We start from the raw sequence: 26751 nt of genomic DNA, 5'->3' as shown, positions 1-26751 counted from the left end.
ATGATGGTGTAATATGCAATTATTATTACTATAATTATGTTGAAATTATTTTTTATTTTTATTATTTTATTATTATTATATTATATATTTTTTAGTTTACGTAATTAATGTATTATGGAGAAGGGTTACGAAACATGCAATTAAATACGAGAGATACCAAAATAGAAGACTAAGCATGCACATACTAGTTTTATACATGAAGTTTACACATGAAACTCTATATTACTTATACGTGAATAGAAACATGTCCTATACATGCAACTATATATGAGCTAAATGAATATCGAGAATGAACTCATGCAAATGAATACCGCATACGTGAATGGATATAACATACACATACAAAAATAATCTAAACAGGTGGTTTGAAATCACATAGACATCCAAATATATTCGAATCGTAATAACCGTATTAATATGCAATGATGAACCACACATACCCAGAAAAAATTCTATATATGTAACGAGATCTCATGCCGACATACAAATATATGATGTAAAACAAGTTATATACACCAAAACATCAAATTTGTGACACTGGCATTTTAAGAATTGTGATGGCAGATTGGCATCAGAAATTTTGTGACGAGATTTTGCCGTCATAAATTGATAACAACTGTCATAAAAATATAAAATTATGGCCTTTATTTTAAGAGTGTTTCTACAGCAACACACACTTTGAACAGAATTTGTGAACACAATGACGTGGCAAGCAGAGAGACCTTGATTTGCAGTACTTCTTTGAGAAATACACACGCACCCCCTACCTGATGAGTGCCACGTCAGTGTGTTCACAAATTCGGTTCAAAAAATTCGGTTGCTATAGAATTTTGGTTATTTTAAAACATAGTGATGGCTAATTGGCATCAGGTCGTTTAGAAAAAAAGAAACAAACTCCAAGTTTTATCGGGCCTCATCTCATCTCCCATCAACACCAGATGACCATCTTTCTCTATCACAGTTCTTCTTCATCTTCCATCAACACCGGCGCACCACTGCATCTCCATTTGTAAGGATTCACACTCACATCCACAAAAGGAGATTTGGTATGCTCTCGCTCTCTCTCTCTCAAAACTCTTAATCTCTTTGATAATTGAAAGCAGGGTCGTTCAATCTGGTTATTTTTCTAGTTAAAGATCCTTATAATTTGATCTGGGGTTTCGCCATTCACTGATTTGGGCGTTTCTTCTCAGGTTCCGGTTTCACCCAATGTGGAGTTTCGCTCAGCAGGTAAATTTGAATTTTTTTTTCTTTAAAACATCATTTCGATGAATTGTAATTGACTATCATCCTAGCATAACATGCCTGCAAAAAATAATGAGAAAAGGAAGTGAGCTCTGTTTGATGGGGGTATGTTGTTGACTGTTTTTTCTGAAACGTTGAAGGTCTGACAAAAAGAAATTCTTTTATTAATCTCTACTAATGTGTGTTTAGCTCGTCTGTTTGATACTCTTTTGGATATTGGGTTTTCATATGCAAATTTTGATTATGAAGTGTTGATTAAGAAATATAAGGATATTATATTACCAAGCTCATTCATTTGTTTTATGAAGAATGGTATTAGTCTATATTAATGGGAGATGTTTTAAGTGTCTTTTATTCATTTATAATGTCCTTTGCATCAATTCCAGATGTTATTCTGTGCATTCCTTTACTCCCTTGTAGACAAAAAGTTGTTTGTTGTTACTTGTGGAATTTTGGGTTTCTAGCTTCAGATAGAATTGAAAATCCAAAATGGGGTTCAGCGAAGGGAGCCTTTACTGAACTCTTCTTACTAATCTTTCTTTAATTCATCAATTGGTGATCCCATTTCTACTCAGCCCCAAGTGTCATATAATAATGATAATGTTTCTTGCCACAATTCCGTGTGCCACACCCACTAGGTAGTTTTAGCTATTTGACTGTGGGAAAAAAAATTAGTAAACAATCTTTACATGTCACTAATGTTTATGTGGGCTACGGATCCCGTAGAATATGACTCACTTATGTTTATTGGGTATATGCTAGACAATTGGCATTGTGTTTTATTTGCAATTGTGTGGGGGTGTTTCTCAGTCCTAATAGTCTACCCACACACTACGCTTAGGCTCTTGTTTACTATCAACAAAGAATTATGTACTACAAGCATTCACTACACCAGAAAAGACGTTTACTAACGGTTATATCCGTTACCAATATTTTTATTAACGGTTATATCCGTTAGTTCTGGGGCGTCACTCTCAGTTAGGCCAACTTTTGTAACAGATATAACCGTTACTGATAATAATATTAGTAACGGTTATATCCGTTACTAAAATTATTTGTAACAGATAGCCAACAACCCATGGTCCGATAAATTTGGCATTTGTAACGGATATAAGTGTTAGTCAAGTTGGCGCGCTTCAATTTCTAGCGGGAAAATAATTTGTTTGTCACGGATATAACCGTTAGTAATGTATGTGGTCACTTGTTTACTAACTATTGTTTGTAACGGATATATCCGTTAGTAAATTGGAGCCACTAAAAAAAAAATTCCTAGGTCAAATAATATCAAATACAAATTTGGTCAAATAATATCCAATACAAATTTGGTCAAATAATGTCAGATGAGTAGAAACAGAACTATGTGACTGACTTCTCATATTTACATGCAATGATATGATGAGTACAAAATTTTCACCAAGGCTGGGCAGAAAAAGGAGCTCCCAAAGCCTTCAAGAGTGGTAGACGTGAATGGACTAAGTCAAGAGACTATGGAGAAGCAAATTGATTATTGGACCCTCTCCTTCGCCATCGACGCTTCTTCCGAATTCTACATAGATCTGAAAAGCTCAAAGTCATCTGAATTTCAGCTCACCCTTTAACATTATAACCTTCACTATTAAAATTATTATAAATACCAACCTCATTACTCTCCATTCTCCACTAGATCTAAGTAAACACAAAACATTTAACAGAATGCAAACATAAAACAATTACCCATTCTCTTCGGCGAGGAAATCTAGTATGGTCAATAGCAGTAGCTGCTGCACTAATTGAAGCTGCCCCTCCATTTCTAACATTCCCAATATTACTACCATTCATTCCTCCATTTCCAGCCATACTCATCATCATATACTTGTTACTCTCTCACATTTTCATAAAGATCTCTTACAATGACAACAGATCTGTAACTCAATAAATCATTTCCCATATCTGTTTTCCCATATCTCTTGCAATGAGTTTCTCTGGAAACAAGACAAAAGTGCATACCCTAGAAGCTACAGCATATGCAGCTTGAATGCTGGTCATCCCCTTGAACGGTGTAAGATTAGTGAGCAGTTCCCTCAAAACTATGGAGAAGCTGTAGATGTCAACCTTATGATCATAGTGTTTCTTCTCTCCACGTAGAAGTGGGGTTGTGCTACACAACTGATTAAAATAGAGAAGGTTGAGCATAATATGCTTTGTGACAGCATATTTATTTCAATTTTCAAAAGCAAACAAGTAGTCGACAGAGGAGATACCTCAGGGGTCATCCATCTGTAAGTACCAATCTCAGTAGACATTGCTTCAGTAGACATACCTCAGGGGCCAGCCAGCTTAACCTTTGTTTGGTCTTCTGTTAACAGCACATTACCTGTAAAACAACAATCATTTAGCAGTAGAATTACTCACTTGCATAAACTTGAGCCATATTTGATTATTATATTTAAAATTCAAGTCGAAATAGAAGACGAGCAATACACGGATAAACTATGAAAGTTTTAAATTTGTTAACCTCAAGAAAATCGGGAAAAGAACTTTACCAGGCTTCAGTTCACGGTGAATGATGCCATTAGAATGTAAGCATTCCATCACTCGAGCAATATCTAATGCAAAGTTTAGAGAGGGGCAAATCTGGACAGCTTGGACGCATGTCCCACAGATACTTTTTAAGTGAACCACCTTTCATCAGATCCGTGACTATTAGCATATATGGTTGCAGAGATGCACCAATAAACTGTCACACCACAAAAGCTTATGTCAGTATCAAGAATAATGAGCCACAAAAGCATTGGTCTTTTTTTTTTAAGGTAGAACAAAGCACATTGGTCTTTGATTTAGCTGGTTAACACCTATCTCCCATTTAGGTGTTGAGGAATTCTACCAAACTATTCTGATTTCTGATTTGGATGTCACTAGTGCCATAGGCCATAGCCACCCCTAACCTCCTGACCAAAACCCTTAGAAGTGTATATATATAGAGCAAATCCTATACAACTTCTTGCATCATAGTATTTTAGGAGACAAACAACTTCTCATCTTCAAACAATGAATCCCTCCAAGAATATTCAGTCAATCATTCCCTTGTTGTTCCTTTTTCTCTTCTTGAATCCTCTTGTTATCTGCCAACTTGACTACAGTTTTTACGATAATAGTTGTCCTAATCACAAATATTGTCAATAGAATGTCCATACTTAAATTCCAAAAAGTATTCAGTTATATGTGTGGTATATCCAAGAGTAAGATGCAATTTATATTTAATTACAAAGTTGTAGGCTGCATATCTGAAATATAAGTCGAACTATTCATTTCTACTCAAAGAAAAAACAGTTCCCCGACACTTAGAGATCAATAAATTACATGCATTGTTCATTTCTCGCACGATTTTAGAAGAACATATAAGAGTCAAGTACTAGGATATGACAAACTCTCACATACATATCCACAAGGTGGTAACTATGACTAATTCAAACCTAACTATGGAGAAATGACTCAGAACAATATAAACATAAACATGACACAACCTGATCCAGTGTCCAACTTTTACAACGCCTCCGACATGTTGACCTACAGTAACCTAACACACTCCCATCCTGTGAAAGTGTGTCCACATGGGTCTAAAATGCAGGCACAACATGGTCAGCCTGAGACATAAAGTCGAGACTAAATGTGAGCTCTAAGCAAGTAAAAGAATCTATAATTAAGATGTCCAACTCTTACCATGAACTGGAAAGAAGCATGAACTACTTAAAAACGGGCGGGATCAGACCATGTGAAGCTTGTGGGGAGCTGGTGCTGGAGGAGTGACTGAGACAGCAATTCCCAAGCAAGATGAACTTCCTAATATTGGAGAATGCAATAGCCAGATCTCTATAAGAAAACATACCAGAACTGCTAGAGGTTCAGATGTTGCAATTGCATCATCAACTTATCCGCTTCATATATATCTCAACACCACGACTATCACAGATATACACAATGACTCCTTTCTTTAACCTGAATTTGTAAAACAAAAATGGAAAAGTACAAGAAAATGAAAATGAATATGAAAAAAAAAAACTATGGTTCTAAGACACTGTCTGTTAAAGTTCATGTATACATACACAACACATGCATGGAAGCTAAGATTTGTTTCTAAGGAATATATCATTAAGCTTACCAGATCTTTGCAATGCCAGCCCTACTTGCAGGGGTTCCAGGAGAAGAAGATATAACAACAAGCCCATGGACAACCCTACACCAGTAAGAGCACCTTGAGTACCAGACTGCCTTCAAAGAAAATAATAGCATACTTCAGGAATAAGCTGTAAACAATTGCCACACTAGATTTTCCTCGGCTTTTGGGTTCCTTGATGAAAACAAAACTAGGTCTCCCATTAAATAAACACTATCCACCATTCCTTCATTCAACCAATGAATGCCAGATTTCTTTTAACCGGTATCACGATATATCTTGGCATTTTGTACTATACTTCTGTGGTTAAGGATATCCCTGTCTTGCAAATGCACGGAACCTCCCCGGCTCCTTCCATTGCTCTTTCTAAGAAAACCTCCACAACAAACATGTTCGCTTCTAATTCCATTCTCCTCATTAGCTTGTTTAAATTTCAATGTCATATATAGTTGTAAGGTTGAAAAGTTTGTTTCTTCGATGTCATAGTGCATGAACTAACAAAGAATTTTGCCTTATGTATCAACATTATATATTTTCCAAAGGTCTAATTGCAACAAATAAAAACTAAACAAAATCAATCAAACCACAAAAACATAGATACCTTTGATAGATCAATGTATTAAGTATCGTGAAGGAACATTTCTACGACTATTATGAGGCGACCTTTGCAAACCTGCTCCAAAGAACGATACCACTTCTCCCTCAAGAAAGAATCTGCAAACTCGAAAACCTCCTCGTGATATTCAATTCTACGAGAATCACATTCGCCGCAAGAATAAGGTTTTATGATATACTGAATAACGGAATCAAACCTATCCATTTGGCAAATCCATTCCATCATGGCCTAGATATTGAGATTTAAGTTTAGGAGAGAAATTAAACCTTATCTAGTTTTTCTTTTTTTTTTTTGATAGTTTCAACTTTATTCTCTAATCCCTTAAATTCCCCATTTCCCTGTGAAGGTGGGAAAGGAACCCAAACTCCCAAGTCTCGACCAAAGAGACCACGACACACCTTCACAAGAGACCTTAACTAGATTTATCTACAAATAACATATAATTTCCTGCATTTCACAACCTGATAATTATCACGAAAGCAACGATTTGTTCCATATAAAGTGAATATTAACTCATTAACTAAGCATCACCTATATTTAGCAGAGTGAGGATCTTGATCAAGGTGGTATTGGAGGTAAGATAAATCTTGGACATCGGTATAGTAGTCGAGGTTAAAAGCTGAAACATAACAAACAAAAGAATTAACAGAGAGATGCAGTACTTAAAAGAATGAACGGCGCTTTAATTTGTCACTAATATTTAACTAATTAGAAGTGCTTTACCACACCTAGCTTCCCAAAACTCTCAATGAGATCGATCTTAGACAAGACATTTATGTGAGGGAGTTCAAGATGTAACATGATTGATAATGAGAGAAGCAATGCGCTAACATATTTCCCAGGGTCAAATAATGTAAATGTAAATGAGAAGCCAAATAAAGCTCTCCTACTGAAGAGAAGAGCCCACATTGCGAAAAGCCAATGTTGTGTTACTAATAACTAATAAGAGAACTAGAGACAAGCTCAAGAGCTAAAGAAGGTTACAAGTAATTGGCTTCTTTCTGATACAACTTCTTTAGTCCTTTAGATCATATTTATATAAACACGTATGGTTAAGGAGTTAATAAAAACAGGAGTTCTTTAAGTATAAAGGTGATGGGGTCCCATGTTTATTGTGTGCACCGATTTTCTAGTTCAAGACATTTTCTCCATAAATTGAAGGGTATATAGCTGTCTTTGGAAATTTGGAGAACTAATCGTATAGCAATATACCATGCACAACAAAACTGACATAGAAAGTCTCCTATAAGTTGGTGGTTCCATTCATTTAAAGATTACAATCATCTCCAGATATGGTTACTGCGCCTTACTGGTAGTCTGGTACTCACTATTCACTAAGTCACTAATGCATCACTTACTATGCGTTCCTAATTACGGTTCATCAAACTTGTGCTGATTATGCATCTTGATCTCGCAACGATACGAAACCAAACCAGGAGGGTATGTACTAGTTACATACTGCTTTCATATACTAGAAAAGCCAAAATAATAATAAAAAGAAAAACAGATAGAAGGATAGTATGTACCAGTATGTTGCGCATAATCACAAGTAGCAACAATGGAGTTCCAACATTATGAACCTCGCATGCATCAAACAATTACACAATCATTAGTGGCAAATAAAAGTAAAAACTTCAAATTAAAATAGCTAATGGAAAGAAGAAGGGAAAAAAAACTAACCAGGGGCTTACGCATCTCCCGGCTGACTACTAATTGCTCCAAGCATCTCGTCATCTCTATCCATGTTGCCATCTGCACCAGAAACTTAAATACACGAAAGGCCTTGATTTCTTTACAACAAGGCAAGTCAAGACATAAAACTAATAAAAAGAATTGACATCTATATACAATTAAGATTCTAAGTCATGATAACACTAACAGTTCCAAGTCCTGGCAACCACAACCACATCAAAGTTTAACGCCATATTTGTTTCTTAAGTTTCCAAACTAAAGCACAAAAACCAAAAAGTAGAGCAATCCAAAAAAGATCTAAAACCTACAAACATCAATCATACTTCAATCGCCCATCAAGCCAAGCTATATACCCTCCTTCAACCCACGCGTTCAAAGTTGCATTACCATCTTGTGGACCGTCATAAAAACAAAGAAGATCGGGAACCAATACTTCATCAATATACACTCTTCTCTCTCCACCAATCAGAATTCTACCATGACAAATTGTTGCACCAACATCAATGGACCCCCCTTAGCAACTTCGCACCAAACTTATCTAGTAATGTGACTCTAGGTCGCTCAAAGCGACCCAAAAGCAGGGTCAAGTTCTCCGAGGAGTTGCTTTGGAGAATGGCGTTGAGCAGAATTTGAACCAAGTTCAGTTCTAGGTGTAGTCACACCCATATGTGCCGGCATTGGTCACATCACATTATTATTGCATAGTTGTTGTTGAATGAGAACCTCGCGATGGAGTAGATGATGCAAGGATATTTTTATGTGTGGATCAAGTATTAACAACTCTAACCATTACCACTAATTGCAAAGAAAAAATTGACCTTGAGCATTGATTTGACCTCAGACATGTCTCCATCGACCTTTGATTTAAATGAAGCCATGTCGGCCTCGACCTTTGCAACTGATGTAGTGGCCATCTGGTTTATTAAATCATTTGCTACAGCAACATGTTGTAGCTGCTTTCTAGTAATATTAGAACCAACTCCACGGACACGGTTCTTCTTTTCCTTGCCAAGTACTTCAGTCAACGCATCAAAGTCGATGTCTTCAATGTCAGTCTCTCCACTCGCTAGTCTTCTTTTCTGAACTGCTTTCACTTGATCCTGCAATATATATTTTTTTTAAAAAATCAAATCAAATATCTAAAAATATGTCCGATAGCAATAAAAAACTACAGTTAGTTAATAGAAAGAAACAAAATTTCTACTCACATATTTTTTCCCGAAAGCACTTGGCAAAACCCGAACCATCACGGCGGCGTTCACGGCCCTTGCACCAGTCATCTACCCGAGTCCTTTTTGCTTGAGGGTTTTGTTCTTGCTACAAGCAAATAATCAATGCTTAGTAATATTGCTAAAAGAAAGACAACTAAAAGAAAATATATTAGTCAACTAGCATAGTTAATTGTTTTGCAAATTTTATATATGATCAAACGACATTTTTATTTCAAAAGTGATACGTACCAGCTCCTTATGTATTTGGGAGAAGGTTTTCCTCCCATTAGTAGTACCAACATCATTCATTGCCCTATTGTTTGCATTTTTTGCATTTCTTTCCTTTACTTTAGGTTGAAGCTCATAGTCAACAAAATCAACCCAAAAAGTTGGATTAACACCAGGTGGGCAGTTTGCCTTAGCTGCTTCAATGCTTTCAGAGTTTGCCAAGAACTTTGACCGATCGTCGCTTTCCACAGTCCTAAGTTTTTGAGGATAATTAAAATCTCAACCCATGAACGAGCAAAGCAAAATTGGATACATTAAATTCATATTCCTTCTCATGAGTAAAGTGATTGATAAGAAAAAAATAGTGAGATATAGATGAAAGAAAGGTAGAATTGACCAAAAACAATACAAAAAAAAATACCGTCAAGGCTTTCCAAATAGCATCCTTAAAGCTATCTTTCACTAGTCGCCAATCTTTAGTGTTGATCGGGATATGAAGCCTCACTTCATTCCCTATTGCAGTCTTGAAGTTGTTTGCATTTGGTCCAACAATTTGGCCATTAGACCACACCTCAACAAGCAACTTCCCAGAGGGACCTCTTAATTGTGCCGTTTTGGATGATCGAGAACTACATTCACCTGTGGGAGAAGATGCATCTGATGCACTGCGGTGTGCATTTGTATTACCTGACTCTATTATTAAAAAACAACCTAACAATTCCCAACAATTGAAAACATATTATCAAGGATTTCATAATGCTTCAAATATGACATATAACAAACAATTATTTAAGATCTTTAAAATGTAGAATAGATAAAGTAAAAAGAAAATAAGAAAAATTAAAGGAAGAACACTATCAAATTAACCAAGATATCAAAAAATTAGCACCCAAATCTAGTACATAATCATCAAAAGAGAAAACTAGTCTTTTGAACATGTTTTCAAAATTACAACTACACACTACAATCATCGACGTGGTTCTAACAATGATCTCAAATTAGGTTGTTGTGCAAGAGTAGATTGAAAGTCTTCGGGTACTTCTAGCTGGTCCACTTGACTAGTCATTCGCCTTGGTGAATGTATGACCACCCACCAATCAGGATTTTTCAGATCTCTTGAATAGAACACTTGATGGGCTTCTTTAGCGCAAATGGCCGGTTCATCTAACATTTTGTCAGAGCTCTTGAGCCGATTAAAATTTACCATCAATATGTTAGAGTCTGGGCATAGCTTACAGCCATTGGTCTTATCTTCCACCCTAACCCAGTCACAATAAAACAACACTTCCTTGAAATTTGTGTAATCCACCTCTAGTATTTGTTTGATGACCCCATACCACATAGCAGATGCATCGATAGGATTTTTATCTTTCCTACTTGATGTGAAAGTAGTAATTGCACTCATGCAAACACCACTGTCTTGCGTAAGAACGGTCTCATCATGAGACTTAGTAGAAAATAAATAACCATTAACGTGATACTTTCGAAAAGTTTTAGCTTTGAACAATGGCCCTCTAGCAAAGAACCACAATTCAGATGAAGTGTCATCATTCTCCAGCAACTACACAAAGAAAACATAACACAATTCAAAAAGTGTAAATAATATAAAAATCGTATCTTCCTATCCCCATTAAGTAATACTTTATTATATAACCAGTCGATAAAATCTGTTTGTATCTCTATTTCTGTCTTTGCTATCCCTTTCCCTCTTGCCTCGAAACTAGATTGCAAAGACTCGCGATACTCACTACAATTTAACCAAAAAAGTTAGTATATATCTGTCAATTTATTACGGGGAAATAGACACATGTGAAGAACTAACACCTGTAATGATCGTCAAGTCCATCGACTTCCAACCGAAAAAGTAGCCATCTACGGATTTGTGCAAATTGCTCCGATGACAAAATCACATCTTTACCTTCAAACACAGGCCCTTCATCAATATATTCATCATTTTCATCTAGAAACACTTCACTAGTAGTGCTTTTGTGATTTTTGCGTTGTGGATTTGGAATGTACTCCATTGCATACTTAATGCACTCGAGACAAGATAATGACTCTAATCGATCCTTCAACAAATCGTTTGTTACTAGGTATATCTTTGCACTCCTTCATCGACCTATTTAAGCGATAAACCCATGAATGCATTTATTAATTTTATTTAAAATCGAGACAAAAACAATGGGGATTGAAAGAAGCATAATTTACCTCTCAAACGGATACATCCAACGATCTCTAGCTGGTCCACACATCAATGCCTCGTTAGCTAAATGCACAACAAGGTGGATGCTAATATCAAAAAATGATGGTGGAAAGTACTTTTCCAACACGCACAATGCCTCTGCAACCATGTATTTGGCATCTTGGATTTCTTTTCGAATTACAACTTTCGAACACAATATGTTAAAAAATAAGCTTATCTGGTGAAGAGCTCTCCGCAAATCAGGATGAGATGGAAAAGCATGTTGAAGTAGCACGGGCAAAAGATATTGCATAATCACATGATAATCATATGATTTCATTACGAGCAAACAAGGTGGATCAAGACTGACGATGTTACTCAGATTAGTTGAAAAACCTGATGGGAGCTTCAAATTTTTTAAAGTTTTAAGAAAATTCATCTTCTCCATTTTATCTAGAATGAATGGTGTTGTAGGTTTAACTTGTAGGTTTAACTTGTTTCCCACTTGCAGGGTCAATTTGCATCCACTGATTTCGGTGTATGCCAAGTTCCCTCATATCCTCTCGTGCCTGGTCAGTATCCTTTGATTTGTCTTTCTTACTAAGGATCGTGTCGAGTATGTGCTCTGCAACATTCTTTTCAGTGTGCATCACATCAATAACATGACGAACTTTATGATGAATCCAGTAAACAAGGAAAAACAATATGGACTTTCTATACCATGCCAATGTAACTTCATTACCCTCATTGTCGTTAACTACATTTTGACCGCCTCTCTTCCGCTTTTTACCAGGTTTATACTTCACGTAACTCAACGTTTGCAAAAGTGCATCACCATTTAATCGTTGTGGAGGAGTTCTACGCTCCTCTTTCTTGCTACCCACTAGTCCCAAGTACGTACCGCTCCTGAACGGATGATTACCTTTAAGGAATATACGGTAATCAAGGTATACATTCTTCCTGCTAGACTTCAAATATATGGAAGAAGTGTTGTCACCGCAAATAGGACAAGCTTTGTAAACATGTGTTACGCAGCCCGCTAAGTTTCCATATGCGGGCAAATCATGGATCCCCCACATTAGTATAGCTTTTAAAGTGAAGTCTTCTTTTTTTTGTTCATGTCATAAGTCGCACTCCTTCCCACAACTCTTTCAACTCGTCATACAAAGGTTCAAGAAAAACATTAATGTCTCCTTTTGGTGCCTTGGGACCCGTATAAGCAAAAAGACAACATCCTGAAACTCTGATTTCATGCACATGGAAGGGGATTGTAAGGCACGGTGATGACAGCCAACAGCTATAACTAGTAGACCCAATGCCACGCGGATTAAACCCATCGGTTGCAATTGCAAGCCAAACATTCTACCGCTCATTAGCAAAGTCCGCCACTTTTCTTTACAAATTTTCCATCGACCGAATCAATTGGATGACGATATAAGCCACGGAAGTCTCTCGCTTTCGTGCATGCCATGTCATCTCATGTGCTATCCACGGTATACTATACAACCGCTTAAGTCTTGGAATTAAAGGAAAATGTCTCAGTACTTTGTTAGGCTCCTTGGAATTCTTCTTCCCTTTACCCCCCCTCCTTAACTTTATATCTTGGAGCTTGGCACTTAGGACATTCTGTCAAATCTTTCTCTGTCTTCCAATATAAGATACAGTTGTTCTCGCACGCATGAATGCACGTAGCCTTCATCCCTAAGTCTTTCAACATCTCCTTCATTACTGGATACTTCTCTGGGAGTGTGTTACCTTTAGGCAACTATCGCCTTAACAAGGATAAGAGTACTGTCATACCAGCTCCAGACCAACCAAATTGCTTCTTTACATTGTGAAGTTCTACAAGTGCAGAGAGAGTTGTCTCGGGACCCTCACATGCAGGATACAATTTTTCAGTTGCCTTTTTCTTATATTCATAATACCTCTTTCCTAAGTCTGGTTTAGGAACATAAGGCTCATCAAACTCCGGTCCCAGACTGCCATCACCCACAACTCTTTCATGCAATCCAAAAGAAGAGTCAACAAAGTTTCCCATCCCAATCCCGACCTCCCCAATAGTTTCTTCCTCGGTGCCTTCCATCTCAATAGCAACATCACCAATGGTTGTTTCTCCAATATTTGCAACCATTGGAGGATGAACGGCAATGTTAGATAAGTCCTCACCATGTAAAGTCCATACACAATAGGACTTCTCTATACCGTTTGAGACTAAATGGTGCTCAACATCTTTATAAGTCAACCAATACCTATTTCGACACTTCTTGCACGGGCAAGGACACTTCTTCCCACCCAACTTCCACTTTGCAAATTTAAGAAAAACCTCGACTCCCATAGAATAGACTGTGCCGCCTCTTTCCTTTTCACTCATCCATTCCTTGTTTATTGGTTCAGACATTCTATACTATATTTAGACACCAAGGGAAATAATGATGAGCATAAATAACAGACAATTAGCTATCCAAGTACAACCAAAAAGCAAGAAACAAACGCATCATAAGATTCAAATCACGGGTAACATTGTTTTCAATCCATAAGGGCAAAGAATGTTAGAACACTAAATTTTGCGGGTGTATAGCTCGTCGCTTAATGCAACATATAATTTCCATCATATCTACAACTCAAAACTAACAAATACTATGAATATATGTCATGCGCCCATATTTTTTCAGAATGAAAGAGCCACTAGGAAATTGTATTTGTGAGTACAGATGCTACTTTAGCACTACCTATTGATTTGATTTATTCTAGTGCAAGGCAACTAATGAAATTAAATATGCACCAACCTAAAAGAAAATGTCTAGCCTAGTTATATTCTTATGTCCTCAACAACTAATTATCGCATTTCAAGTAGTATGTAATCCTGGAGCTATGTACATAACCAACAAAGAAGCAAACTTTTATAACCACATCTATTAAACCAATAAAGATTAATATTTTACCTCAAAATTAGACTTAGCAGCAACAAGTGAAACTTTTGAGAAAATCAGTCAACCCTTCAAAAAAGAAACATATCAAGTATGAGAAAAAATAGCTACACAATGGATAAGTGTCATACACCAACATTTTCAGAAAATTCTATCTTACAGTTGTTTTTCTAAGCCAACTGCCTAGTATACACTACTCCCACTTACAAATCACAGACAACAACAAATTGAGGATGCTATGAATAGATTAACACCAATGAGAAAAAGCAGATACACAATGGATAAGTGTCATACACCAACATTTTCAGAAAATTGTATCCACGACTCCACTAACACATCTCTTTTCTCAATGAATAATAATAAAAAAAATTACTTTAATCACTAACTAAAAGAAATTCTATCTTACAGTTGTTTCTTTAAGCCAACTGCCTAAACTGGGGACTTTCGGCACGCTAAGAAATCACTTTCCAGCAACGCAGGACAGTTCAAGTATAATGGTTAAGACCCCTATTACTCCTAACATGGAAGCCACATCTTTCAACACTGTAAGGACAATGAGATACGACACAATCCGTTTGAAATATTCAAGCCAGAAAATATCGCATTCAAACGTCACATGTACAGTGTACCCTACATGATGACCCTGACGGAAATTCCCCACCAAATTTTGTGGCTATCAATACTAGGTCTCTGCAAAGACGAATGATCATTTTCATCCTCTTTTTCCCCTCTTTCACCCTTGTGCTTCATCTTCTGGTAAATCAATTTTCATTTTCAATTTTCAATTATTATTACTATTTTTATTTTTATTTTGGATAGGTAAATCAATTTTATTAATATACACATCAACAGTAGGATGAGGTGTCCTACCAAAGTACCAAATACAAAGATTACAGATAGAAGAGGTAGAAAAGAATTAATAAAAAATGCATTAAGGAGCATAAATGCTCAAAACAAATAAATAGAAACAATTAGAACCATGAGTTGTCTTCCCACAATTAGCTAGTATTATTATCACATGTTGATTTTATATTGCCATACATGTCTTTCTTTATGTCTTTATATGTGTCACAGGAGAAGAACAAAATTATCTCATTCACTTTAAATCTTATGATGGATCAAGAGCACTAAGTTCTACTCCAAGGGTTCGCTTTTTCTCAAGATGCCAAAGAACCTTCTCAAACAGTTGCCACCTCCTCTTCAATGCAGCCTTGATTCCTCTCTTCAAAGTTATTGTTTATGGCACTCACTGAGTTCAGTTTGTTCCATCTGCTAATCAGATCATCAGATAGCCAACCTATTCACTAAGGGTCTTCACAAAAATCAGGTACAGATAAACCAATGAAGAGCCTTCAAACTCCCCAAGAGAAAGGACAATTCACTTTCTTGGCTATCCCCTCTCTTCTATTAATTACCATCTATGGTCTTATACAACAAATACCAATACCTAATCTATGGTCTTATACTGAAGGACGAAATTAAGTCATCTATACAAACTGAACATTTGAAAGAATAACAGAAACTTCTACAGTGCTTATGAAACCAGATTGCAAATTAATAGCTACTAAATGTTTACATAAGGCTTACTCAAAGACAAGGTCCAGATAAAACTGAATAGAGAACATGATCACATAATGGAAGAATATATTTATTGTAAATCATGACCACATGATGGAAGGCATAAAGAAAACTAGTATGCACTACTCCCACTTACAAATCACAGACAACAACAAATTGAGGATTCTATGAATAGATTAACATACAATCAATCAAACATGTTTACAAACAACCAAGAAGAGATAGAGAAAGAGAGAGAGAGAGTCAGCAAAAAAGTAACCTTTTTTAATCGATAATCTACGAAGAGATTGACCTGGTTCGTCAGAGAAATTGGAGAAGATGGGCGTAGAGAAGCTAGGGTTCTTCAGAGAGTTTTTTTTTTGTTTCCTGCCGTATGAAAAAAGAGGCGAGATAATTCCTTTTGTAAGTGTTAGCCAAAAAAATAAGTGAGCTGAAAAAAATAAGAAAAAAGAAGGGGAAAATGTGACCGTGTTGCCAAATTTGCCCGGTCGTGATATTTTTTTATTTTCCAATTTATTATGCATATTTGTTTCCTTTTCTAACGGATATAAATGTTAGCATATCCCAAAATAACTATGAAAACATTATTAAATATTAATTCAAGATTTTAAGTAACACTTGTTATAGTAACGGATATAACTGTTACTGCCTCAATAACAGTTATATCCATTACTTAATGAAAATTTGCACTATTACAAAATAGTTATTATGGTGTAGTGATGGCTAGTTATTTATTAATATATAGTACAAAGAATGTCCAAGGGAGAAGAACATGTTAATTATCACACCTAATCAATCATAGTAACAACTTGATGAAGATATAAATAAATTCCAGTAGTTGAAAAGATGAGTCAAAGAAAGAAACCATATATATATATATATATATATATATATATATAAAGAAAGAAACCATATATATATATATATATCTCTGTTAAAAAGTAGTCAACCTTCATATAATCTGATTTCAGTAACCAAGATTCTTTCATATAGTCTACTTTTTATTTATAGAAAGAACAATCATAACACCAATATGGCCATCCCCATACTGTTATTATCCCTCCCCCTTTCATATAAACCACCTCCACCTAATCTCCAAGTAGGAGCAAATGTGCAATAAAGCCCAAGTACACCTTACGTCTGTAAGAGCAAGACACCTCATGCTACAATTAGACCCTATATGCAAATGACCAGTCCTACCTTAGCACTTTCCCTCCCCCACACACACACACACACACACAAACTAACTTTAGTAGTAAAAGAATTCCTTGCTCAATTTGTGGATATAATAATTATAATATTCTCCTATTCTATCTAATGACAACATCTTGTAATCTTAGACATCATCTCACACAAAAATCATTAAAGCTATGTGATTACAAAGAAGGAAATCATGATCTTAGTCTGAACACCCATACTCATCATCGACCAAAACGCAAATTAAACAAAATTAATTTTGAAATTAGAATACACTTGCCAGAGAAATGAAGAAAATACAATAAAAGCACAAACTTACAGATTAGAAGAAACTTTTTGTAGAATGCAGATCTGATTTGTGTACCAAACACATGGGTTATGGATTTCACCTCTTCAAGAGAAGACTTGTAGTATTTCAATAAGATCTGCATAACTGAATCAGTAGTGCGTCAGTACTGGTTCAAGCCTTAAAGTCATTTTTCAGTACTGCTTTTCTATAAAACAAAATTACTCAACTGCCACTATTATTCAGTACATGCAAAACATAATGAAAAACACTTTTTTTTTTGTCAAATTTAAACAACCAGATGAACACTAACGGTCCCTCTTTGAGTTCATTAATCAACTAACAATCAGAATTCCATATCTTACAACAATGAAAAATAGTAGATTCTTTGTCTAATAGAAATCCCAACATTAACTAATAGAAAATAGAAAGAACAAGAAAAAAAAACTAACTAGGGGAAACGCATCCCCCGGCTGACTACTAACCGCTCCAAGTATCTTATACCATTGACCAGTTCCATAACACACTCTGTTCACGTGTAAGAAACCACCACATCATCAACAACTTTCATTCAAATGAAACATGTAGAACTTAATAAGGTAACAACTTATCACCATGTGTACAAGGTACACTAGTTAATAAACCATTTTGTTATACAAAAAGTCAATAGGAACTAAGGCCAACACAATCTCATCCAAATCACTTATTCACAAACGTACTTTTTGTACATTATCAATTCTAGAGAATAGATTCCAATAGTCTAATACCAATGATACTTAGATAAGTCCAAAAGAAAATAGTACCAACGAATTCTTGCAATTAATTAAATAGTTAAATTAATAAATCCATAAACCCGGGTATTACATACTGCCCGCTTGTGTCACTATGATTAACACACTAGTCAAGAACAATTCTTAATAAATAATTAGCTCGAAATAGTAACATGGATTTGTATTAGACAAATAATTGACTATTTTTCATTGGAAAACAGATAGAGGAGCTTACCAAATTGAACTTCCAATTTAGAGCCTAAAATGATGCATTTCATTCAAACCTAAAATCTTAGAGAAGCAGAGGCCTTGTCTAAGTCACACGGTCAACTCACACTCATCCTTTGAAAAGAAAAAGGAAATAGAAAGAGGGGTAAAACTAAAGTATAAATTCAACTAAAAATATGACGGCAGAATTGTCAAAGCTGCTCGTTGTTTCTAGTCATTGTCTTGCAGGTGGTCTGCAGAGGGATGGAAAAAAGAAAAATTGAAAAACATTTCCTAGTTGAACTGTTTCTAGAATTGTTCCAATGAATTTAAGAATTGCTGCAATTTTTGCAAATTTAGCTAAAAAATCAAGCATTTTCCGATGAGAACAAGCACAATGCACCATCAGTAAAATTTCTAACTACGACAATACAATAGAATACTGATGTAACAAAGAATAAGAGCCAATATGTCTTACTAATAGCATATAGAGTAGAATACCGACTTAAGAAACAATGAGAGGGAATGTGTCATACAATTGCCAATTCATATTCTTCTCCCTCTGCGCAATTTAGAGCTTATCCAGAATAAACTAACCCTTCAATGGAATTCTGCACATAAACATGTTTACAAACAACCAACAAAATGAGAGAGAGAGAGATAGGTAGGTATCGGTAAAAAGCAACCTTTTTTTTTTTTTTTTTCTATTATTATTCAACTACTTTTGAGATTTCAAGCATTTAGATTAGCCAACATTCACTTAACCGCATAGAGACCACTGAATTTAGCACACAATGTGTTCTCAAATCTACAATCTGCCAACCATTGCACGCCATGCCATGCATGGAGGAAACGACTAACTACAGTACTAAAGGAAAAGGTTGCATTTTCATACATTTCGACATAGTTTACTTATCCAATTGAGGAAAAACAAGCGTACGAATGAATTGAAGTCCAACTTTTTCATAACGTCAACTTATTGAGCTCAAAAACAGCTATTTACTTCAAAACAAGAAATTTAAGAAACATCAGTGTTTTCTGAGCATTTGACAAGATAGAGCTGAACTTGCACAGTCAAGATAACAACCCCAAACAAACCATCGCTCCAGCACTCCTCGAATCACCTCTTGTGCCTCTGCACAAAGGGCGAGTTCTTCTTGTCCTCCTCGGTTAGATTAAGAGTCATCTTAGTAATGATGGCCCCAGTGACAGCAAATCCAACCAAGAAAGGCCAAGTTCGCTTCCACTCTCTCTTGAAGAAAACAGGCCATGGATCAAATTTCCTCATTTTTTTTCTCTCTCTTGTTTGCGATGAAAATCGAGCAGAATCTATATTGAGATTGTAAGAGGAAATTGAAATCGAAAAAGAAGTCAAGAGACTAACCTGGTTCGTCAGCAATATTTCACAATCCAAAAGAGAAATCGAAGAAGATGCGAAGGAAACCCAAGATCTTTTCAGAAGGCTAGGGTTCTATAGAGAGTGTTTTATTTTATTTATTTTTTGGTTTCCTCTTCACGAAAAAAGTGTTAGCCGGACAAAAAGAAAAAAAAAAGGGGAAACAGAGTCGCGATACCAAATATTGCCCGGCTTTTGATATTTCTTTTCATTTTTAATTTATTTTACCTTATTTTCCCCTTTACTCACGGATACAAGTGTTACTCTATCCTAACATAATCGTCAAAATATTATTAAATATTAATTCCGGACTTTAAGTAACGCTTGTGGTAAGACGTAACAGATATATCTGTTACTTAATAAGTAACAATTATTTCCGTTACTAATGGAAAATTTGCACTGTTACAAAATAGCTATTATGGTGTAGTGATAACTGTGTAAAAGAAACTTTGTTCATGATTTCCCCAGTTTTCGTTATGACAATAGACTCTTATTCTATAAAAGAATGCACTTGAATAAATACTTCACTGCAGCATTTTGTATTGTCTCAACTTTCTATGGCTTATTCAAAACAAGTATAATTGCTTTGAAAAATACCTCAAGGTGAGTATGTGCTTTTGACCTATTCTTGTAATCCTTTTTTCAAAGTAGTAGCACTAGCTGCATTCTTGTATAACTTTTTATATTTGAAAAAACGTGTCGATAATGCTTTTAGTGGTTCTGAAAATAGAAAATTATGTGACCGCTTATTATCCTTTCCAAGCAAATATTGCTCTCTATGTTGTTTTCTTACATGGTTGGATGGTTGGATATTTGGTGTAGGTTGCTAGCTAGGTGCTTTGATATTATTACTTGACATTTGAGCTACTTCATTGAACATGGAACACCACAAAAGACCAGAAGATGTAAAGAATACACCACTTGCCAATAAAGGAGCAATATACTACCACTATCAATTGTAAGTAATTTTTTGAATGGTAAGTAATTAATTTTTCGTCCTCTTGGCTACAACGGTAAGTAATTTTTCGAATCATTGTACTTGGGGGGAATCAATAGCTTTTTCATTGGTGCTGGTGATACATACATCATTAGTCCTAGGCATAGCTACCTCTTTTGCTAGATAGGCTAATGGACGAAGATGGATAGGTAGTTTTAACATTAAGCTTTGCACGAGTAGCATCTTGATGTTGAGTCTTGCCCCTTTTGTTGTTTATAGTGGATTAACTCATCTTTCTGTAAGGTAATCTTGTTGTTTTAAGTGGCCCTTTGGCCATTTTCAGTTATTCATTTGCCATTTCCTTGAGCATGCAGGTTGTTTGTCACCTTGGTCCTTGCAACTACGAATTAGTAACAAACAATCGCTTGGTTGGGCATGTGGAGTCTTGAAGCACTCTTGTACAACGTTTTTTTGTCTATGTAACTTCTAAATTCTCACTATTTGCCTTTATTAATGACACCGCACAATTCGTAGGAACAATGTGTAAGTTTAGTGGCACAAGTATGTTCTTTTAATTAGAATTGAAGGACTTATTAATTGGCTGAGCATATGATTAATTTATATAGAGTTTGTAAGATATAGGATAGGGGTATGTCTAAAAATTTATTTGATTATGACTGTTGAACAAATTATGTGTTTCTCTAGGCCTATTATATTCTTGACCCCTTAAATCTATTTTGTTCTCTTTCGAGAGTGTGTGCTCCACTTTGCATAAACTCCAAATGTAGAACCATGTATATTTAGATTAGGAAGTAAACATCTTATGGGCTTTGAGGGGCCTTAAGTTGGTTTTAGTTTAAAGACCCCCATTAGCATAGAATGTTGAGTGATGGACAGCCTAACTAATTGGGATTAACTTGATCTTTCGAACCCAATCCAGAATACAAAACGGATAAGGTAAGAACCCCCTAGACCCATCTCATTATCTATCTTCTTCTTCTAGAAGATAGACCCATTTCAGTTCATTTAGGGGGTGAAAACCATGTGATAACCCCTTCGTCGAGATAAGATAGGACCAAAGATTAGGATAGGACGAGTTTTGGAGCTTTTGGATGCTATAATATACCTTTTCTTGCTGTAAATCTCAGGCAAATCTCCTCTACTCATTAGTCCCATTCTTCTTTGTCTTGTAGATTTGTAGTAGTAATTATTTCGTTCATTTTTATGCTAAGCTTTGAGATACTTTGTTGAATTAGATTTCCTTGGTTTAAGTAACATTTTTATTGGTTGAATTATTAACTATCTTAGGTTGTTGTATACTGAATTATGAATTCATCATACTATCTTAGGTCCTATTTCTAGGTATGGCAAGATCTTCTAGAAAGCATCCAAGAGCAGTTTGGAGAAAGGTTCTGACTATGCCAAGAAAGAGATGGAGCGTACTCAGCGCATTCTTGAAAAGGTGACATTCCAAATCTTTGTGTTTTTTAAAACTTTCAAGAAACGTTCAACCTCCTTAACAACCCCTAGACTTTAACCTTCTTTTCTTTTTATTGGTGTTGTCAATCAACTCCGCCAACACAGATGAGTTCACTCTCAACACTATGCGGTCAAGCTTATGTGGCTCAACAATACCAAAAACTTGGGAATTATATGTACAACGCTGTTAACTGTCTCTTTTCTTGAGTCGACGCATTATGGTATACGTGTACAATAATGAGGAGGAGGTGGCAGATTATGTCATAGCAATGGTTCTTTTAGTTTGTATCTAAGTTATTATGAATAGCCTACAAGGAACTCTTTCAGGTTAGATACAAGTCCTAGAGTTTAATGCTTGACCATCTTTTCTTTTTCCAAGAAAGTTTTGAATTGACGGGGCCTGTGTAATGTGCAAGTATTGCCAGAGGAACTGGCTGGCAGCATCTGGGTGCCTATGTCAACCTCCGAGCATTTTTTCTATTGTTGTGCACAAGAATATCAGCCACAATTCCTTGACTGAGCCAATTGGCGCTATATGTTCACTAGTTTGCAGAATACAAAACAAATGTATGATGAATTTTTTTGTATTACTTTTTGCTCATAGACGAACTTGAATACTTAATATGTGATCTTGAGTTGTAGTCGAGTGATTACATTAATTGAAATGGTATGTTGGTAGATTTTTTTATATATTTTTTGTGTTAATCATTTTGTGATACATACTTTCTCAAATTTTGGTGTTTGGGGTTTTTGTGGTTGTATTTATGCAGGTGATTTAAGGGGGAGAAAAAAGAAAAACAAGATGGCAACCAAAAATGAAAGTTTTTTTTTTTCAATTAAATGATATTTTGTGACGCCTGTCAGGCGTCACTAATTGCAAAGGGCGGTCAAAAATAACTGACGCCAACAAACGTCACAAATATTTGTGACGCCAAAATGCTGTCAAAAAAAAAAGTGACACCACAGTGCTATCACAAATTACTGACGCCATAATGCCGTCACAAAAAAAAGTGACAAATTGAGACGCCAAATTTTTGACACCAAAATGGCGTCACAAAAAATAATTGTGACGCCAAATAGCCATCACAAATTTGTTGTTTTGGTGTAGTATAGCAATCAACCAAATAATATCCTCGACAAAGTTTGAAGAGTTTAAGAATTCGAAACCTGGCGTCCCGTTTTTCCTCATATAACGATCGAATTAACTCCTAAGCTCGTGAACTTACTAAAAGTTGGATAAACAGGTCTAGAGAGTCCAAAATAGTACTGAGAAAGAAAGTGGCTTGGACCTGAAAACTGGAGTGTTGATACTCCAGGTTAGTCTCGCGCGCTACTATTATTGTGTCCTCCGAGACTGTAAGATCAATGCAGTACTTCAACTTCCTACGAAATTCTTAGACTGTGCTAATGATGATAATAAAGAGCTGGATCACAGATATCTATTAGTAGAAAAAGAAAAGTTGGTACAAGCAGGTACGTAACATGTTAGTATCGCAAAAGAAATGAAAATCAAAAAGATTAGGGGATAGGAGAGGGGGGGGGGGGTTGTCCGTGATGTATTCCAGTTGTTATGTTTAATATCCGGAGTCCTTAGGCGTGTAGTGATGCCATTTGATAAAATGGTAATTTAGGGTTTGATTCTTTTCAGTCCGTAGTCCAAAGTCCGTAAACGTCCGTTTAGTCAAGTTACCTTACTCACTTGGGTTAGTAGGATAAGTCGAGTAAGGGATCATCCATACCTTAGGGCTCGGCAAGGTTCACAACTGGATTTACAGCTTTTAGTGAGTAGGATTTTAGGTTATTTGCTTAATTAAAACTTGAAATGCAAGTATCGTAAAATAACAACGATTGATTTCTACTTAAAATAAATAGGGATAGAGATACAAGAAAAAATGTTAACCGTAATCATGCAAAAATCAGTTTCAACAGTTAGAGTACCATATCACTACAGCTCTAATCCATCTCGAGTTTATAGACAAACCCGAGACGACGTCGAGTATCGATCCCTAGTGAGATGCACGCATCTCTGAGCTCATCTCACTAGCATAAGGAGTTGAAATAATATTCCATCTCTGAAATATCATTCCAACTCCTAGTTCGATTCTACATCAGCTGAACAAACCAGAGAGCTAATCGGCCATCTTAGGTTCTCGCGCGAGACTTTTTAAGTCTCTCGCAAGACTGTTCTGGAGTATCAGCACTCCAAACTTGGACAGTCTCAATCATTTTGGGACCGGATGCATAATCTACACCAAATTCCTAAGTAGTGATTCTGGAACATTAAAGTGTCAATCTTGATCCTCACATAAGCATCATTAACCCTCCCCCTTGGGAGGATTTTAGCTCATGGTCATTGGATGATTAATTGATCTTTCTGTATCCAATAAATAAGTAAATGAAGAACAGGTATTTAACTTGAAAAGAAATGAATTTTATTAAAGTAAAAGACTTACAGTACTTGATGCTGGAATGAAAAACTACTGGAAGGGAAATACAAAAACACGTACTGGAAATGAAAACAGGAATGTAAAGCTAAAACTAAAAATCTAAAAACTAAGGTCTAAGGTCTAAGGTCTCCCTCTCATATATATATATATATATATATATATATATATATACCAAACTTTGTTTTTCATTTTGTCTAAGGTCTAAGGTCTCCCCCCTTTATTGTTCATTTTGTCTTTTCTTACAAACAAAACCTTGTTTCATTTTTTTCGTCCTTTTCTTGTATAATAAACCAAACTTTGTTTTTAACAAAGTTTGTCCTTTCTCTATTTGCAATATCAAATCATGCATTTAAGGTTTTGTTTTGTTTCTCTTGCAAGGTGTCACCAAGGTGTGCCGCTTACTTGCCACCTGTCTTTGGTGACTCATTATTTCTTGTGGGCCCGCAAAGTGGGTCCACGTGCTGTGTCCAGTGGTTGCTTGGATTTTGGCATTTTTACAATTTTCTGTCTTTGTGTAGAGCTCGTCGCCCTGGTTGCTCTGGCAGTTCAATTTCCAAAATCAGCGTCCAAGTTTGAAAGATGTGAGCTTCGGAAGTTTGCTGCTTCTTTACACATGGACCCGTTCTACACTGGTTTTGTCCCATTGGAATCTTCGGCTCTAGTTAGGCTTTGTTAGGCTTCACTGGGGCTGAGTGGGAAGACGTCAAGTATGCACAGTATTCCCGTACTTTGATGCATGTTTTATTATCATATTCACGTTAACTGGGGAAACCTGTAAAAGTATGAAAATATAATTATTTCATGATTATTAAACACATAATTGACCAAACTGCTATGTCTCTCGGGGTTTAATATTACAGTTTTGGGAGCTTATCAAGGAGTGAACGGCATGCTAAGTAAAAGGGAATTCATAAGTTAGAAGCAGGCTAAAAGGTAAAAGGAAGGGCGGGTGAAAGATACAAGCTTTCCGTAGGCTAGACTTAATGGTGACTATTCACTAAAGGGTCAATTTTACGCCCCGAAAGGGACATAGGTTAGGGTAACGATCTACTCTTTAATAATCTATTTGATTGAACTATAAGGACTGACTTCATTGCAGCGAGCTTTCTTCATTAACTACTTGAAAACTTTTCAAGAGGAAAAAGCATACTATGGAGGAACTCCCTTCCTTGCTAGCCTACAAGACAGGATAATAAGTACTTGCATTCATTCGATTCCTAATACAAATTAAAATGAATTTGTTTGGATGTAGAATGTCAGTGGGAAGAACAAGTATAGTCGCTCGTGCTTAACAACTGGCTATCGTGGTGGTTCAAAGTCTTTTATCTGGACTCTTGCAGATATGGTATGTTTATAGGATTTCTCATTACTTAGATAATTATGTTTTTGCCAATGGTTGTTTCTTAAACAAATGGTATATCCTGTCTCTCTTTGGAAATGGTACAGGCTGATCCTGAAAGCCAACAAGAGCATAGTCAGATTGAACTGTATAAAAATACCCACTATAATGAAAAGAGAGGCTGGATTTCTCTTGAAGCTGAAGAAAACTAAGTAATATGTACTATGAAATTCCCAACCACTATTTGTCAAACGAATCTATGCTATGGTCTAAAGTGTGTGAGATAAGTGAAGGCATCTTCAACGCTCCAAGGACAACTGAGGCTGTAATCCTTGAGATAATTTGCATTCCGGACAAAGCCAAATTCCACAACTAGTTTGGTAAGTCATGTAGTTTTTAGTTCATATATATAGCATGGTTTCAAAACACTTTTGCAATTTTTCTTAAAAGGCAAATTCATTTTTGATAAGTGCACCATAAGGATGACACACACTCTAAAAGGGTGAGTCACACTCCATCATATTTCCTGTTTTTGTGTCCATTGTCTAGTGTCAACTCTATTTATCCTCTTTTTAATTTTTTACTTTTTAGCATACTTATCATCAAAAACAAAATAATAAGAAGATAAACTATTTCTTCCTTCATGCCTAGCTTGTGCCTGTACAAGGTCAAAACAAACTTTACCCCATATCTTTTTCACTTCACCTTTTTATTAAACAAACCTATTTTAAAGTATTTGGGACAGAGTGATAGAATTGGAGATACACACTAGGTGTGGCAGATTGAGCGTTGTTGTTTTGACTCGAGCAAAATTTGATTTCAGTTTCTTCGTCTAACTTTCATTAATTAGTTAGTTAATTA

The 26751-nt window shown here is 35.8% G+C and overlaps 2 protein-coding genes, 2 long non-coding RNA genes and 1 pseudogene across 5 annotated transcripts; 1 reads left to right on the top strand and 4 right to left on the bottom strand.

Annotated features, from left to right (window-relative positions):
- The first annotated feature begins 868 nt into the window (after positions 1-868).
- Positions 869-22809, top strand: LOC147518299 (uncharacterized). The gene is made up of 6 exons (XR_015214034.1): positions 869-1046; positions 1194-1230; positions 20511-20646; positions 21000-21104; positions 21975-22087; positions 22210-22809. It is a non-coding gene; the product is annotated as an uncharacterized LOC147518299 (long non-coding RNA).
- LOC147518303 (serine/threonine/tyrosine-protein kinase HT1-like) lies at positions 2519-5074 on the bottom strand (annotated as a pseudogene). The gene is made up of 6 exons (XR_015214033.1): positions 4945-5074; positions 3768-3961; positions 3486-3598; positions 3241-3390; positions 2959-3060; positions 2519-2801 (listed from the first exon to the last, which is right to left on the bottom strand). The product of XR_015214033.1 is annotated as a serine/threonine/tyrosine-protein kinase HT1-like (transcript).
- LOC147518302 (uncharacterized) lies at positions 5148-8108 on the bottom strand. Its single transcript, XM_086595011.1, has 4 exons — positions 7695-8108; positions 7541-7594; positions 5384-5493; positions 5148-5220 (listed from the first exon to the last, which is right to left on the bottom strand). The coding sequence occupies exons 1-4, from the start codon at positions 7764-7766 to the stop codon at positions 5148-5150; spliced, it is 309 nt and encodes a 102-aa protein (XP_086451137.1). The 5' UTR covers positions 7767-8108.
- Positions 9535-19849, bottom strand: LOC147518300 (uncharacterized). Its single transcript, XR_015214032.1, has 5 exons — positions 19677-19849; positions 18829-18903; positions 17349-17462; positions 14270-14323; positions 9535-9856 (listed from the first exon to the last, which is right to left on the bottom strand). It is a non-coding gene; the product is annotated as an uncharacterized LOC147518300 (long non-coding RNA).
- LOC147518301 (ATP synthase small subunit 6, mitochondrial-like) lies at positions 19162-19604 on the bottom strand. The gene has a single exon (XM_086594758.1). The coding sequence runs from the start codon at positions 19578-19580 to the stop codon at positions 19413-19415; it is 168 nt and encodes a 55-aa protein (XP_086450884.1). The 5' UTR covers positions 19581-19604; the 3' UTR covers positions 19162-19412.
- Positions 22810-26751: the final 3942 nt, after the last annotated feature.

The sequence above is a fragment of the Coptis chinensis genome, chromosome 2 (genome assembly GCF_015680905.1).
Source record: "Coptis chinensis isolate HL-2020 chromosome 2, ASM1568090v1, whole genome shotgun sequence".
Classification (NCBI taxonomy): Eukaryota; Viridiplantae; Streptophyta; class Magnoliopsida; order Ranunculales; family Ranunculaceae; genus Coptis; species Coptis chinensis.
This window is presented reverse-complemented; position numbering and strand designations above follow the sequence as displayed.

Bases quoted from the DNA above. Each gene is read 5' to 3' on its own strand.
- LOC147518301 (XM_086594758.1), bottom strand. From the start codon at position 19,580: ATGAGGAAATTTGATCCATGGCCTGTTTTCTTCAAGAGAGAGTGGAAG.
- LOC147518302 (XM_086595011.1), bottom strand. From the start codon at position 7,766: ATGGCAACATGGATAGAGATGACGAGATGCTTGGAGCAATTAGTAGTC. The intron at 7,595-7,694 runs GTTAGTTTTTTT...GATGCATGCGAG, and splicing joins GGGAGATGCGTAAGCCCCTG to GTTCATAATGTTGGAACTCC. The intron at 5,494-7,540 runs GTACATACTATC...TTTTCTTTGAAG, and splicing joins TGATTATGCGCAACATACTG to GCAGTCTGGTACTCAAGGTG.